We start from the raw sequence: 16,684 nt of genomic DNA on the forward strand, positions 1-16,684 counted from the left end.
CTCATTTCAGATTCCACAGAGAATGAAGTCTATTGTATTCATTTGTTTCATCATGAAACTTCGGATCAATTGAGAATCCCCAACCGTCATGCAGGTGCAGTATAATGCTAATCCAACAACCAGGAGTCCCGCTCTGTTTCTCTTTCTGTTTTGTGGTCGACATTACTTTGATCTTAAAGATTTAGGTCCTGCCTCTTTAGTTTAATGTGTGTCCTGAAGCTACAAAGCCTCAAGAAAGCTTTTTTTCTTCTTATGACCTCTCAGCCCAATTGTGTGTGACATTGCTTCCCATATTTGTTACTTCAGAACTGTCTGACTTGCAGGACGCCGTTTATACCCCCGAACCCAAATTCACAATCGACACTCCAAAGGCAAAATTAATCTAGTTTTGCAATTGATATTTCATTCATTGTACAGTGGTTCCTTGAGACAGAAATTTCGTTTGTGACGTGAACATGGTTGTAACACTTTGAAAATCACCTTTCCCCAATTAAATTGCTCTTAATCTGTTTTAAAACATATAAATATAAATGTAATTTATTTTTTTTCGTGTGGTCATTCTGGGGTTGTGAGGAAAATTTAGAGGGGAAATTAATTCGTTTTAGGGAAGGGAGAGAAGCTGTCAGGGTAGAGGGGGCGAATGTGAAGCACTGTGAATACTTTGTCTTCAATAGTTAAACATAACTACATTTATATTTCTGGTAAGACGATTGTCATTTTAAACTTTTTGTGGTCTTTTTTTGCAAACGTGATTGTGGTAATACTGTACTCTCGCCGAAAGCCAGGGGGCGTGGCTTAACACGGTTTCCCAACTTGTGACGTCACGTGTATCCGGCTGACCTCTCGTCCAATGGGGGAAGCGGAAAACAAAACACTGTGCATGTACCTCGCGAAGCTAGGAGCGCCATCTTGAAGTCTGAGTCCCGTTGAAAGCCGACACAAATCGGGAAAACACCTCAAACCGAGCTCCGGCGTTGACTTTTTCTTGCCTTCGAACCTTCGAGGCCTTCTGGGAAACGCGCCAGGCATGGCACCGACCTGTTGAGTGCACATTAAGGACGTGCCATTGAGGATTTGGCCGTAGTGCTAGTTAGCTTCTAGCTTAGGGGGTGGGAGGGAGGAACGGAGGTTTGGGGTCCATTTTTTTCCTTCCCCGAAGTAGTTTGTTTATGTTGCTCCACACGGACATGTCATCTTCAAATCAAGGTAAAGTGCCACAAAAGTCACATCGACATTCTACGAACATAGCTGCTTGTTGTTTATAGCGCGTTTTATACCCTGTCGTCAAGTGGGACACTTTTGCTCAAGATAGCGTGACAGCGGCGCCTAAACTAGCCTCAGAGCTAAGCTAAGTGCTCAGAGGAGAAGGGGACTTGCACAACTCGGCACCTACTAGCACAATTGCTCGTCTCATTTCGAGCTTACTGTCATAAAAATCATTAAGAAATGACAGTGTGCTCGGGGGGGTCTCGTCAATGTATATGCTCCATCAGCCAGGGCGTAGAAATCCACAAGGGTTGAATCTATTTTTGTTTTTAATTTGCCGTGTTTGCTTGTTTTCCAAAAACGTTCAAAAATGACGATCGTGAAGCAATTGTTGATGCTCACGGCGACAACTGCACTGCATGCGTGTGCATACTCTATCTTGTTGATTTGTAAACGTGCATTAGTCAGATGAATAAATGTTGCGATGTGATTTTTTTTTAACCACAAATGATTTGAAATGAAAGAAGCGTGATGTGCTTTAACTGCAGACTTTAAGCTTTAATGAATGAATTTGTAGGAATGACAAATTTGTATATGTGCCTCCAGCTTTTGAAGGGATCAAAACACAATTGGCTGCTCAGCTGTGCCATTGCCAGGTTGGCTGTCAATGGAACTGGTTCCCTTGGATTTCTTGATGTGTCGGTTATTCTATTGAAGCTCCTTCAGCCAGAGATTGATAAGAAGGAGAGGTACCGCCGCTCGTTCCTGCCGACAGCTGTCAGGCTATTGAATAGACGGTCCTGAAAACCTGGATTCACCCCCACTCCCCCATTTTTAATATGCTCACATTTATATTTTTTATATTTATATTGATACACTTTTTGTCTTCTACTTTCTCCCTAATTATGCTGCTATAAAGTGGGAATCCCCCCAATATGAGACAAATAAGAAAACCTTTATCTTAAAGGCAGAAGTAAAGGGAAAATATCACATGCAACAACCAGCTGAAACTGGAGATAATTGTCGACACTCGGGATGAAATTCAGTGTTTGCTGTGGCGGTTGGTGAATTCCACACTTCAGGCTCGATGCGACTACAAATGATTTGCCACCAAGTATTCATTCAAAAGGCAAAGCTTCTTTTCTGATTATTCCTTTGTCTCATTCCATTTGGTCCCTTCAGAAGTGCAAGGCAAGCTGCCATTCCTTCACTCTCTATACCTTATTTGGATGTAAATACTTTCAAATTACAGATGAAAGGCTGCAACAAACTGCTTTTGAAATATTCTTCTCTTTTTCTGTCTGTGTCACATGCTTTATTGTCGCTGATTGCGCTGGGCCCCCCAATTGGATTTTTGACCTATGGTTTTTGCCCCATTGTTTGTTTATTAATAGATTTAGTCGAGCCGGATCTGGCCATGGGAGCAGGCGGGGCCCAAGCCAGTGGCGGAGCTGTCGTCCCAAAAGGAAGCAAGAGACGAGCAGCGTAAGTGTTCAATAACACGCTCGTAATTATGTGAGCGACACCTTCTGATTTCCATCTTGTTACTTTGAATTTGGGATTGGCCAAGTTTTTCTGATCAAATTCATAATCGGACTCCTGCGGTGTGACCAAAACTGACTAAAATATTGAATGTATTGCCATTGTAGCAATATAAAGAAAAGGAGTCGAACTGATGAGTTGACGCGTCAGGACTCTGCAACGTTTCAAGCTTGAGGCCAACTAATTGTGACTTTTTTTTTCTTGGAACCAATCATCCCATTTCCAAATGTCTTGGTGCATTGAACACAGTTTGAAGTGGCCGCTCCAACCACACGAAATTTTTTTCACGTCGTTGCACAAACGTCATTGTCATTACAAACATGATCCTTTGCTGTAGTTGCACAATTTAAAAGTATATCCTCAGATAAAATAAAAACCACAAGTGGAATAGAAATAATGACACAGAAATGGCTGCTTTGTGAATGGGGGGGTACCTTTGATGTCCCGTTCTCTGACGTGCTCATCTCCTGAGCACAAAAAGAGAGCGGCCACTCTTTAACTAGTAAAACATTTGCCAACAACAGCATTCAGCTTCACGCTTGGTTGTATTTCTAATCAGGTTTTTTTTCTTCCTACTTCCTATGCTGGTCACAAAAAAAAATAATGATGATGTCATCAATTAGTCAACTTAGACTTGACTTTCAAAATGTTTAGTGTTCCAGAATATAGAAGGCCTTTTTGTATTATTATTGTATCATGTCGCTGCTATTTTAATGTCTCCTACTTGGATTGCAGGCCTGATTTTGACGATGACGACGAAGGGAACAAGTTGTTCAGGTACTGGAGTCTTATCGTGGCGTACATTGTGTTCCATGTCGCCGTGGCGACAGCTGCCGACTGATGGCGATCTGCCCATTCCCTCTTTCATCAGGTGTGACGACGACACGGGAGGCTCCAACGACAAAGAGCGCTTTGCGAGGTAGGGACTGCTGAATTAAGTCGTGTGGGTGAACCGTTTGTCGGGACCGCAAGCTCACTCGCCATCTTGACAGGACTGTCGGGGATATCAACCCTGTCAATCTTCCCCAACAGAGACAAGTCCTTTTTTTATGGCTCAATAACAACTTTCACTATGTTTCACGTCGGTAATCCCTTCTCTTTTCTCTTTATTCCCTCTCCTCAGGCAGTCTCTTTCTCTTGGTCAGCTCTTGCTCTCTCTGTTGTCATACACCTGACATCGAAAGAGCAGACTCGCTTGCTCAAATTCATTTTTTTTCCCCTTTTCTTTTTGGACAAATCACGATTTATTCATCTCATTCCCAGCTCTTCTTCAGAGACGGCCCACCGGCACATAATGACATTAACTCTAAGCTCTCCCTCGCGTTGTCCATCCGGCTCTTCCTCCTGTCCCGTCCGCTCCAGGGAGAACCACAGCGAGATCGAGCGGCGGAGGCGGAACAAGATGACGGCCTACATCACGGAGCTGTCGGATATGGTGCCCACGTGCAGCGCGCTGGCACGCAAGCCCGACAAGCTTACCATTCTGCGAATGGCCGTATCCCACATGAAGGCACTGAGGGGCAGCGGCAACACCAACCCGGACGGCTCCTACAAACCGTCCTTTCTCACCGACCAGGTGAAGACACTATTGGGATGGTGTTAAGTTGAGAGGGGAAACTAATTAAAGACAGCGGGATGCATCAGAGTTCGCAATAGCTTTTCATCATTGAAAATAGGCTGACAATTATTAAACAATTGCACCGATTTTCCTGACACTCCGACATCTACGACAACAAAATACAGTCAACCTAGCTACATCATAGAGGTTATAGACCCCCAATATACCATTGCAGCAATAAGTGCAAAATCCCTGATACAGAAACAAAGGTGAGTTTTTATACCATTTACAGCACTTACCTTTAAGATCCTAAAATATACTTTCAAAACAACAGAAACATGCATTTAAAAACATGTCATACATCCCGAGAGCGCAAGAAGAATTGGACATTCCTGTAATTATCAACGGGGGGGAAAAAATGAATTCGAATTTGGCCTCCTTCCCGTTTTCACACGCTTAAAAAAATTGTGCGCTTTCAAAAGTTTCCAACTAACCCCCCACCAAAAAATACATGAAATAGTGAGACTGCGAACTCCGAATCCATGATTTTTATTTTCCGCACATACAGATGAAAACGTCCCAAGTCTTTGAAATACCCTTTGTCTGCCAAGAGTACAGTGGTGCCTTTATTGGGGATCTTGACCTTGCTCGTAACACTTGGATCCTAAAAAAGACTTTGAAATGTTTGTGCAATAAGGAACAGAGAACTAGAATGTATTTTATAAGCACTAGACTGTTACAAATTCAACAGTTTGCGCAGTCAAGAAGTAATGCTTCAATTCAATTCATTGTGCCGCGCTTTCTTAGGTGGCTGCCTTTAATTCCGATACGACCTGCAAAGAATACCGTATTTTCACGACTATAAGGCGCCATTAAAAGTCTTAAATTTTCTCCAAAATGGACAGGACGCCTTATGGTGCAGAGCGTCCTTTATATGCGCTGAGTTCCAAAATCTGACTGACAGCCGACACGCTGTTTATATAGAGAAAAGGCGGAAGTGACTGTGACCAGGCATGCGGGAAAGAAGTCGGCCAATCAGGGAAGCATGGGCGTGTATATATACATATATGGAGAGGGAGAGAGAGAGAGAGAAAGAGAGGACAGGCAAGCTAGTCCGCCAATGGTGAAGGGTGGGCGTGTAAGTGGACGCCTCAAGCCAGTACCAACACTTGTATAGAGTGTGGCAATGTGCATTGTTGCAAAACAACTCCGGTTTTGGTTTCTAAGAACCCCTGAAAATAAATTCGACAAAAAGACACGCCTACGAAGCTCAGTTCAAACTTAAAGCCACCGGTTATGCTTTTGGCATGCGTGTCCATCTCACAGCAGCGGTGAAAAAACAAGTCAAGCAAATGAACTCTGAGCTTGCCGTTATTCCCGGAGGGTTGACTAAAGAACGCCAACCGCTGGACATTGGCATCAACCGGGCGTTCAAAGTAAAGTTGCGAACGGCATGGGAACAATGGATGATCGGTGGCAAACACAACTTTACAAAGAGTGAGAGGCAGCGCTTGGCGAGTTACACAATACGCAACAACGAGAGGGAACGCGGCGTTTTTGATGGATTACGGTACTTGCACAATTGTTCAATTCTTTCTACACACACACGCGCTGCCACCATGTTTCGCACTGTTCTTTACTTTCAAATGTGGGAAAGCTTCACACAAGAGAAATGTTGACTTTGCTGTTGCTACTCCTTCTTTCCGCTCGGCAATGCGTAGCAACTCACACTAGCATGTGATGCATTCAATGACAACTGAGAGTGCAGTCCTCTGCTTCTGACACAGAGGATGAGGACTTTGATGGATTTCTGGGTGATGATTGATCGAAAAACGTGAGAACATTGTACGATGGCTAAATAAAATACACCCGAACTCAGTTCTGCTTTCGTTGCCTTTTTAAAAACGTGTTTTTAGCTTATCTGTATGTCTTGGCATGCTACCGTATGCTTCAAGCTAACGTGTTAGAGTGCGCGCATGCATGCCGTATGTTTAAGCTGGCGTATGTTTTACCACTGTAAAACTGCGGCCATTAGTACGATGCGTCCTGTGTATGTGTAAAATACAGAAATGTCACCCATTAATGAGACTGCGGCCATTAGTACGATGCGTCGAATAGTCGTGAAAATACGGTAGTTGCGTGTTTTTTTTGGGGGGGGGGGGTTCAGGATTGTGGGGGGGCGCAACGTTGAGTTGGCACACAAGTAATAGCTTTGGATTTCCATTGCAGCTGATACTGTGCAAGTTGTAATGCTTTTCGCTGCGTTTTAATAGCGAGCCCGATGCCGTTTGACCGCAGGAGCTGAAGCACCTCATCCTGGAGGCAGCAGATGGCTTTCTGTTCGTGGTGTCGTGTGAGACGGGTCGCATCGTTTACGTGTCGGACTCGCTGACACCCGTCCTGAACCAGTCGCAGTCCGACTGGCTGGGCTCGTCCCTGTACGACCAGCTGCACCCCGATGACACGGAGAAACTGAGGGAGCAGCTGTCCACCGCCGAGAATAACAACACGGGTATCCAAAGCGCACAGCAGGAAAGCTCTTGTCTCGAAGGAGTCGGGGATTGCTCATCGCCTGATTTTGCTCCTTCAAAGGGAGGATGTTGGACTTGAAAACGGGAACTGTGAAGAAGGAGAGCCAGCAGTCCTCCGCCAGGATGACGATGGGAGCCCGGCGATCATTCATATGCCGAATGAGGTGTCTGTCCTATTGTTGATGCGACATCTAGTGAGTGAGAGGTGCGCCCGAATGCAACATTTCTTCACATGGTGGTTTTGGTTCTAATTGCAGATGTGGCTCGTGTCCAGTGGAACCCATGTCCATGAACAGACTAAACTTCCTTAGGAATAGAAACAGGTGATGAGAACCAAGACTGCGAATTATCCCTACCGCGGTATCGTGCTCGTGTGACGGAGTCCTGCATATGGGGCACATTTGATCTTTTTTTTTTTTCCACCCCCTGCTGCTTCAAATTAGGAACGGTTTGGGTGCAGCAAAGGAGGGCGAGCCTCAGTACGTGGTGGTCCACTGTACAGGATACATCAAATCCTGGCCGCCTGCAGGTAAAATGAAATATTACTGGAATATTCGCAGCACTTCACTCTTTCTACGTTTTCGTTCTTACAGCCTGATTCCAAAACCATTTGGAGGAAATGAATTGAATCCCTTTTGGACAAAGGCTGTGAAGTCAAGTGCTGCGAATAGCTTCTTGATGCGGTGTACATGCGACTCCTGTGCTCAAAACGCACTTTTGCATTTCAGGCGTGTCCTTATCGGACAGTGACGCCGACAACACGCAGGGGAGTCGCTACTGTCTCGTCGCCATCGGCAGACTACAGGTTGGATTCACGCCGTGCATCTGCATCCATTACGTTGTCTCCAATTAAGAACCTACCAGCGCGATTTAGTCAACTCACTGGTCAGTCCTGTGATGGCAGTGGAGACGCGTGTCTCTTAGCATATCGACCACAAAATATGACTTCATGGCCGCACTGCAGTCTTTTCGGAAGCGGATTACGTCTGATGTTTGCACAGTTTCGCTGGGATTGGAAATCCTCTGTCCGTTCTCCGTCACTTGCTGCTACAACTCATACAGTTGACAAGCGGTTGAGTCGCACGAGTGTCTTTGTTAAATGCTGCCCGTCATAATGGTCAGCGTATCTCTCTTTCAAACGCAACGACCCGCCTCAGGTGACCTGCTGTCCAGGTGACACGGACGTCAACAGTATCAGTGTTCCAGTGGAGTTCATTTCACGGCATAACTGCCAGGGCGTTTTCACCTTTGTCGACCACCGCTGTGTGGCAGCCATCAGCTACCAGCCTCAGGTACACGCCCCCCCACCGTAACGCTCTTTTGTTTCATGTTGTTTGAATAAAGGAGCTCAATTGTGGAGCTTGAAATCATATGTTGTCTTTTTTTTGTTTTTGTTGGGGAGCTTAACTCATTCAGTACCAGCCAATTCTGGACCAAGTCTGAAATGACGTTTAAAAACGTCTTTGGGAGTGATTGAGTTAATTACATAGCATGAGTTAACAAGTTGTGTCTTTTAGGAACTGTTGGGAAAAAATATTCTGGAATTTGCCCATCCTGAAGACCAGGGCTTGCTCCGAGACAGCTTCCAACAGGTACAAAAAAAACCCCCAAAACATTGGAACAGCCAACCAATTCGTGTAGCCAGTGGTTGTCCTTCTTAGGTTTGCGTCGCAGCCCAGTTTATTTATGATTACACCCTGGAATGGTCGCCAGCCAATTCAAGGGTGCGTAGAGACAAACAACCATTTAAGAAATGGGTCTGTTGTCACAGTTGAAAGAAATCATTTTCACAATTGGGTTTATTTATGGTCGCCCGTTTGACACAATACATATTTTCAGTTTTTATGTTTTTGTTGTGGCGCCACTGCCGAGGATCCTTTTACCCAATGCGCATGACTAACTGGTCTCCTAATGCCTTCTGCCCTTCAGTGTGATTTGTTAAAAGGTCACATGTGTGAAACATGACCCAGCAATGTAGTGGTGCGTGTGTGAATGGTTGCAGCAGGCAGTGTGCAGCCACGCTCTTGTCTCTTCTTACATGTGCTGCGTGTGTGCGCTTCGTTATTATGTAAGTAATGGCAGGCCACATGGATCCAATGTACCGAATGTGGTACAAATGAATAATTATTACGATGATTTCTTTTGTTCCGCTTTCTTGGGCGAGTCGCCAGATGTTGCTGTCGTGCTCCACCCACAGACAAGAATGAAAAGTAAATATTTTACGTTTCAGTGTTGCCCAAATGTCTTGTCAGTGTTCTTCTAATGAGACAAAATCCAGTTTACATTTGAGGGACGCCTGCAAAAATAAGTTAAAAAGGCCACTTCAATCCAAAATTGCCGACTTCTTTTTGGGCATAGGTTAAATGTTTTGGGGAGTGGGGGGAGGGGACTACTACCGAATGAAATACCCATTGTTTTTCGTTTTATTTTTTTCCACGCGGTGTAGAAACATAAAATATCATAGAGGCAACAGGTGAGCATGCTACCATCGCTTCAGTAATTCAACATGAACGTTCCAACTCTCCTTCATTCTTTCAGCTTTTACAACAGATGAAGTTGAAATGCCTTCAGTCAGTGACTTGTCTGACGAGACTTGTTATTCGTGGAATTATAATTTTACTGTTATTATTGTAATGATATCATTGTATTTCTTGTAGTTAATGCGAATGTTCCATCTCATATACAGCACTTTGACTTTGGTTTGTGCTCAAACACAGCAGCCAGCCAGCCAGTCAACAAGCAGTTTATTTCGCTTTTAAGCCCTTCGCACGGTCTTCAACTCAATTTTTTTGCCGGAGGATGAGTGATGTTCAAGTCACGCATGCATACGTCTTCACACCAAAAGTAATTCGGTGACTGTCGTCAAATGCTTCAATGCGTAGTTCTTGCCGTGAGTGAATGAAATTGCTTGCTCCCTTGAATTTGTGGGCACCGGTTTCATGTTGAATGGTTGTGCTCGATGCATCGTAAAGGAGGTGAGGCTCTTCAAATGTGGTGTCATGCGTTTGGCACTTAACTCGCATGAACACCAGCGTGCTTCTCTGTGTCCGCAGGTGATGAAGCTGAAGGGTCAAGTGCTTTCCGTGATGTTCAGGTTCCGCACCAAATCCAGAGAATGGCTTTGGATGAGAACCAGCTGCTTCACCTTCCAGAATCCATTTTCTGAGGAGATTGAATACATCATCTGCACAAATGTCAACGTCAAGTGAGTTGCGTATTTCAAGCGTAGTTTTTCTTGCTGGTGATTATCTGACCTAATTCCATCATTAACTGTCCTTATTAAAATGATGTCAAATTTGTCACGATGTAAGGAAAATGTTTAGTTATGACTGCAGTCCGCACGTTCTTTTACATTCTCCCAATGTCACACTGATCCCTGTCTCCCTATATGCCACCTCTTGGGGTGGGGGGCGGCAATAGAAATGCGACTCAGGACCCCCTCACCCCCATCCATTCCCCGGGGGTTTCGCTGCCCCGCTCCCTGGGTCAGAGTGGCTCAAACAGCCCCCGTGTGGTCGTTAGCCCTGGCCAGGTAGCTACCAGGTGAGAGCAGGCTGGGTCAAAAAATAGCGCCTTCTTCACGGCGGACGTCCGGCTCCTCCCTTCCTCCTGACAGCATTTTTGGTGTTGGCGTTAATGCATGTCGAAACGGTGTCAGATGGACTGTAGTGTACTTCAAACTAAGGCTGGGCCATTATGGGGGGGGGGGGAGATAATGAATTCATTCATTCATTTGAAAACTGCAACCAAAACTCAATTTTAAACCTGACTTGAAAGAACAACCAGAAAATACATTTGGAACAAAGTAACACAATAATCAAGCATGTTCAACTGATAGCAATAAATGTAAAGATGAATGAATAAATACAAGCTGTTCCTTCTGCGCGCTGCCGGGGCCTCTGAGGCTCCGCATGGTGCCATGCATGCATGAAGTACACACATCAATTAAGAGTGCAAGACGAAAGCTGCAATGGAGCTTTTATAAGTGGAATACATTTTTTTAATAGATTAGGACAATGCTTTGAGTACTCTACTGTTCTTCAATGATCAAGTTTTCGTGAGAAACCAAATTTGAATTTGATCCATCAATGTAATTGCCCAGCCCTACTTCTAACAAGGTTATTCAGGTGTCATTTGCATGGGCTCAGCATATGCTCTACCAGAATGTAAAGCGAATACTCTCCATGTCTCTTTTTTTATGGTGACCGGTGGTGGGCTCTTGTATTCATGTTTTTTTTTTTCTTTCTTTTTTGTTTGTCACTCACCCGGTGCAGGTGCGGTGGGATTTTTAATGAGCCTGCTCCGACGGCACTTGCGGTCGTCACTCATACGTAGTCTCGTCCTTTCACAGGCAATTGCAGCAGCAACAGCAGCAGGCTGAGCTGGAAGGGGGCGGGGCCAGAGATAGCCTGTACGAGGCAGGACCGATAACGCTCTCACAGGTACAGCCTCTTGCTGTTGCGAATGGTGACCGATCGGATGGAACGCAGTGGCACACAAAAAATTGTCATGATTTTATGACGTATAGCCGCCAAGATGCTTCCCTTAAATAATCATCATAAAACCCTTTTAACTATTTGTGATTGCACATGATTTGGGGATTTTTTGGGGGAGCAACGTGTCTGCAATATAAAGTACGATTGAACGATGCGACGTTTGGCGACGCCAGCAAAATGTCCTAAAAATTTTGGACTTGCGAGGATTCCATTTTGGACAGTGTTGTGATGCTTGTGGCACTTTATTGTGATGAATGTTCCAATCCATACATGTATGAATGTATAATGATATCATTTATATTTTATGGATCGTAATCTGAGGCAAAATTAGTTTTTGGAACATGCTCACTGGTATGGTTGTCATCAGATGCCGGTGCAGTCGGTGACTTTGACTGGGCCGGACCACAACAAGAGCCTGGAAAAGCCAGACCTGTACTCGCCGTCCCTTTTCCAGGGCCCCAGTCAGACCAAGGGTGTGATCGCTTCTTCAACGCCCTCAGCTCAAATCTATCCCGCTGTCAACAATTTCAACGCAGGTCGCACCAATGATACATACAGGTTGGATATTGATGATACTTCTCTATGATGAAATGATTAAATCATATTTCCACAAAGGACTCGCCCCAACCAATCTGCATTGGAATTATTTTCGATTAATTGGTCATTTTAAATTGAAGGTCTTGCAATCATGTGTCTCCTGTGGTAAAAATCTAATGAAATATATTGAAGTAGACATTGCAGTGGGTCCACACCCTGCTTGACTGTCATTTCATTTGCTGTCACATGTATTTAGAATTCATCACGTTTTGCGGAGATGATCAGAGCGAACAAGACTTGACATGCCGTTCTATCATTCGTAAGACAGATTCCACAATAAAGCTTTTTCGGGTTAACCGCATCCATTTTCTAGTGGTAGTTGATGATGCCAGGCCAAAACTATTGGCTTTGTGGTATAGTTCCTCTATTGTTGCCTGGCCTTTCTAGGCTGCTATAATTGTTGCCGTGCCATCTTGTTCTTTTCTTTGATGCATGTTTACTTATTTATTATTTATTGTTTATTGTGCATGTTAAATTGCTCCATGTACCGCACTTTGTATGCAGCGATGGCTGTTTGAAAATGCTCTATAAATACTGTTGACTTGACTTGACATGTTGTTTTTTGTTTTGTTTTTTTCCTTCCATTTCCCTCCTTCCGCACTGTACAGGCCAGTTGGTATGGCGCCGCAGATGTCACAGCCGACCCACTCGGCAGGACAGATGCTGGCCCAGATGTCCCGGCAAAATGGAGGCCCACAGCCTGTCACCCCCTCCAACACTGCCAGCCCCCTCCATGGAGGACCGTCAGGAGGATGGCCTGGTCCTGGAGCAGATGGCGGAACGCAATTCAATACTCAGGTACAGTAACTCGCCCTCCCAATATTCGCAGTCCATCATTTGCATATTTGCAGATTTTGCTGCCATCTGGTGGAATATTGGTCCTGTTGTTAGTGTAATTCATTGATGTTTTTTTTCCGCATGTCTGTTTGAGATACAATACAATAATGCACCCTATTTTTTGTAGTTGCAGCTGTATTAGCCACAACATTTAATCCTGTTTATAAATGCCAACCTCTCAAAGACATACTTATGTCTTGAGACTTCATATATTCAATCCCAGGTTAAAAAAAATTCTCAGCGTAAACAAGGGTCTGAAAATGGCTAGTACTAAAAATAATCACCGTAGATCGACCTAATAATCGGTAACTCGTCTCCCCACTTTGCAGCAGGTGGCTCCCCAAGCAGCAAAGACAATGTCACCACCATTTGCTCCCATGGGGGGATTCGGCTCTTCTAGTTCTTTTGGCCAGATGCCCACGGGTGCTGCTCCCAGCCAGACCAGCGGCGCAAACTATCCACAAATCAACGCGCGCGCCAGTGCCAACACAAACGGTTACGGTAGGTGGCGTTCATAAGCGCGTCTCTCTTTCGCTTTGATGCCCCAGACGATTGATGAATTGGCACACAGCTGGTTCTCGCACTCCAGATGCTTCCCAATCGCAATTCCCTTCCCGGGCAACGGAGGCAGTGTGGCCCCAGTGGCAAGGCCAGCAGCAGCATTCGCAGAGCAACGCAGAGCAGCACCCTCACGCACAAGGCAACCAGCAAGACATGTTTACTGTGAGTGATGCAGGTGCACACACTCTTGTCGTGGTGCTCGTCTCCTGGTATAGGCTCCGCCCACCCAAGCAGGAGAAAATGTGGATGGATGGACAGCAGTGGAAAAAGTCAACCACTGGTATTAATCCTCTGTATGTGTGTCTCTCTTTTCAGGACGTGTTGTCCATGCTGGACCAGCCCAGCACCTTCAACAGCGATGACTTTGATATTCCCATGTACCCCTCATTTAATGAGTGATTGCAGGTGTACATCACCCCCCCACCCCCCAAACCCATCAAAGACTTTTCCCTCTTTGTTACTTTTGACTCATCCATCTCTCCTGCTTTTGAGAGCATCTGTCTTTGCTTTTTGCTTTGGCTTCCCTTGCACTGCTCAACAAAGGAGCCACGGAGAGTAGTGACTGCAGGTAAGATGATCGGGGGAAGGAAAAAAAAGAATCAAGGGATGGCAGCCATTTTCTCGACAAAAATCATTGGAGTAAACAGACAGGAAGTGAATCAGTTCACACACACTCGCACACAATGGCCTTTTGTTCTTGTACGTTCCTGATTCTTCTCAGGCAATTTGAACTTGTTGCAGTTAGACTTCATGGATCCGATCTTTTCTTTTTAATAACTCTCAGGAAATGACAGGTGTTTTTCTTTTCTTTCTTTTTAAATATTGTTAGCGTACACACACGGGAACACGCTCTGTTTATCCTTCCCTTATAGGCGTTTTTAAATCCATGCCGGGCCTCTGCATGTCGGCACTACTTCATGGAGTGCTTCTACATTACTTGGGATTCACACTTGAGTACTGTTTTCAATGTGGCTTCACGTATGTATTCTTTGTTTTTCTCTGGGCAGATTTTGTTTCTTTTTTTTTTTAAATTTTATGTACAGTGGAACCTCCTAACGTCAACCCACCGTCCGTTCAGTGTTGCTCATGGACTTCCAATTACAAAAATCCTCCATCTAGTGAACACACTGGCACGAAAGCTCCACCAACTAAATAGAAAATAAAATGTTGAATTGGTTTAAAAGCTGAAAATGGTAAGATGACAAATGAGAGAGAAAACAAAACTTGCAACCTGTGTGTGTGTGTATACACACACTGTGTAACAACTTCAGTCTTGATGAATTGAGACACACGTTGGCTTCACAGTGCAGAGGTACCGGGTTCGATTCCAGCTCCGGCCTCCCTGTGTGGAGTTTGCATGTTCTCCCCGGGCCTGCGTGGGTTTTCTCCGGGTGCTCCGGTTTCCTCCCACCTTCCAAAAACATACGTGGCAGGCTGATTGAACACTCTAAATTGTCCCTAGGTGGCTCCAGCGCCCCCCGCGACCCTAGTGAGGATCAAGCGGCTCGGAAGATGAATGAATGAATATGGTCAACAGTTGTATGACATTTGAAGCATGTTTTGACCAAGCATTTGTCCTAGTAGATTGGAGTTTCCACTGTACACCTTTTTATTGTGGGGGGTGGGGGTAATTTGTTTTCCAATCGATTCGTTTTAGATAAACACCTTGTCTGCATACTGTATGTATCAAATGTGTGCGTGCGTGTATAAGTATCAATCTGTTTTTGGATTCTGTTTCAGATATGCTTGGTAATCTCTTCTTTCGCCCTGCAAAATACTCTGTACCATGTATGGGCACTTTGTATTCCTTTTCTTTAAAAAAAAAAAAAAGAAAAAAGGAGAAGCCAAACAAAATATGTAATAAGACCACACAGCAATAAGTTACAACCCCCCCCCCACCCTCACACACACATTGTGTATTTTTAAAGCCATTCTATTTTTGTGTGCGTCCTCATTGTAGTCATTGAGTGGAGATGTGGATCATTGGTGATTTGTCTGACTAGCGATGCTTGGTTGGTCTTTTCTGTCATGGTTTAATCATGGTGTTTGGGGATATAAATGGGCGGGGGGAATAGAGGTAAAGTAATTATTATTAATAATTGCTTTCATGTTTGAGACAAGCAATTGAAACTGGACTGAAAGTTTTGCCAACTCAATCTTTTTGTTGTTTGATCACAATGTTGTGGGCTGATAAATATTTAAAATATTTTTAAACGTTGAAATGAGTTGAAATTCGGCCATTTTGTTTTTGTGTGCAACGCCCATTCGACACTCGCCGTATGTAAAGCCTTTTTTCAAGGAGCTTTTTTTGGTGACTCTGGTTGCTCTTTTGTGCAGGGGTTTTCCAATGATGTGAACTTTTATCACACAAATATATAAATATTCTGTAAATGTTTAAGAAATGTTCAACACGTGAACGAAATGTTTGTTTTTGTAATAAATTGATATATTGATAAAATATGAAAGAAATGGGAGATTTTGTTGTTGTTGTTCGCCCCTTAGCAGGAACACATCTTCAACAATGAATGTAAGTACTGTTCATAATTGGAGGGTTCTGCAGGTCAAATAATTAAAATTGCTGCTTGGTTTGATTTATTTTTTACATTTTATGCAATGGGGATGTTTTCAATTGATGAGATAACAGTTTTAGAAATTAGTTGGAACAGTCAATCACCTGAAATTGTGGAATCACAATTAAATTTTCATGTTCCCATTTATAGTGTTATGATTCCAATGACCGGGGATTGTACTACTTCTGAGTTGGGAAACGACCTCTCTATGACTGAGCCATGTCGGCCCCAATGTGATGGCAAACACTTACCGTACATTACTGGTAATGTATACAACCTGTTTTTCGATATTTGCTATTCGACTGCATTGTACTGCATTTAAATTCTCTAGTTTTCATTCCGGTATTAAATAATGTCATATTTTTGTTGTTTAATTAATGGAAATGTTAATTTATTAAATAATTACGAATTATATTTTACTATACATTGAATAACACGAAAAAGTAATTATTTACGAAATACACAAATAATTACGTTTTAAAATGACATTTTCTAAAAAAAAAAAAATTAAAAAAGAACATTCACATTTTATTTAATCAATTTAAAAATAAATACTATTACATGAATGGAAAGTAATAGAATTTCTAAAATCACAATACAATATAATTCGTTTCTGTGACATGCAGTAATTTATCAAATAATTAGAAATTACAATATGCAGTTTACTTGAATTAGATGACTAAATAGAATTAGTCATTTAGGAATTATTGATTACCGGTACGTTTTACAATTCAAGAAATTACGTTAACTATTTGGAATGATTCTAATTTTGGGGAAAAAACCGTC

The 16,684-nt window shown here is 43.5% G+C and overlaps 1 protein-coding gene and 1 long non-coding RNA gene across 7 annotated transcripts in view; one reads left to right on the plus strand and one right to left on the minus strand.

The window, feature by feature from the left end:
• LOC127600698 (uncharacterized) overlaps positions 1–16,684 on the minus strand; it is a 135,198-nt gene that overhangs the window by 33,580 nt on the left and 84,934 nt on the right. The window lies entirely within an intron of this gene.
• Positions 855–15,215, plus strand: arnt (aryl hydrocarbon receptor nuclear translocator). 6 transcript variants are annotated; one of them, XM_052065041.1, is made up of 20 exons: positions 855–1,206; positions 2,601–2,691; positions 3,484–3,525; positions 3,620–3,667; positions 4,111–4,324; positions 6,605–6,818; positions 6,899–7,001; positions 7,095–7,160; positions 7,281–7,366; positions 7,566–7,642; positions 7,995–8,129; positions 8,355–8,429; positions 9,891–10,042; positions 10,258–10,380; positions 11,189–11,279; positions 11,701–11,891; positions 12,539–12,728; positions 13,100–13,268; positions 13,339–13,490; positions 13,644–15,215. In XM_052065041.1, exons 1-20 carry the CDS (start codon positions 1,170–1,172, stop codon positions 13,725–13,727), a joined length of 2,340 nt encoding a protein of 779 aa, XP_051921001.1. In that variant the 5' UTR covers positions 855–1,169; the 3' UTR covers positions 13,728–15,215. The 6 variants fall into 6 exon arrangements, with proteins under 6 accessions (XP_051921001.1, XP_051921000.1, XP_051921002.1 ...); XM_052065040.1 differs by having other exon boundaries at positions 856–1,206; positions 13,097–13,268; XM_052065042.1 differs by having other exon boundaries at positions 856–1,206; positions 13,097–13,268; positions 13,357–13,490.

This window comes from Hippocampus zosterae, chromosome 5 (assembly GCF_025434085.1).
Source record: "Hippocampus zosterae strain Florida chromosome 5, ASM2543408v3, whole genome shotgun sequence".
Taxonomy (NCBI): Eukaryota; Metazoa; Chordata; class Actinopteri; order Syngnathiformes; family Syngnathidae; genus Hippocampus; species Hippocampus zosterae.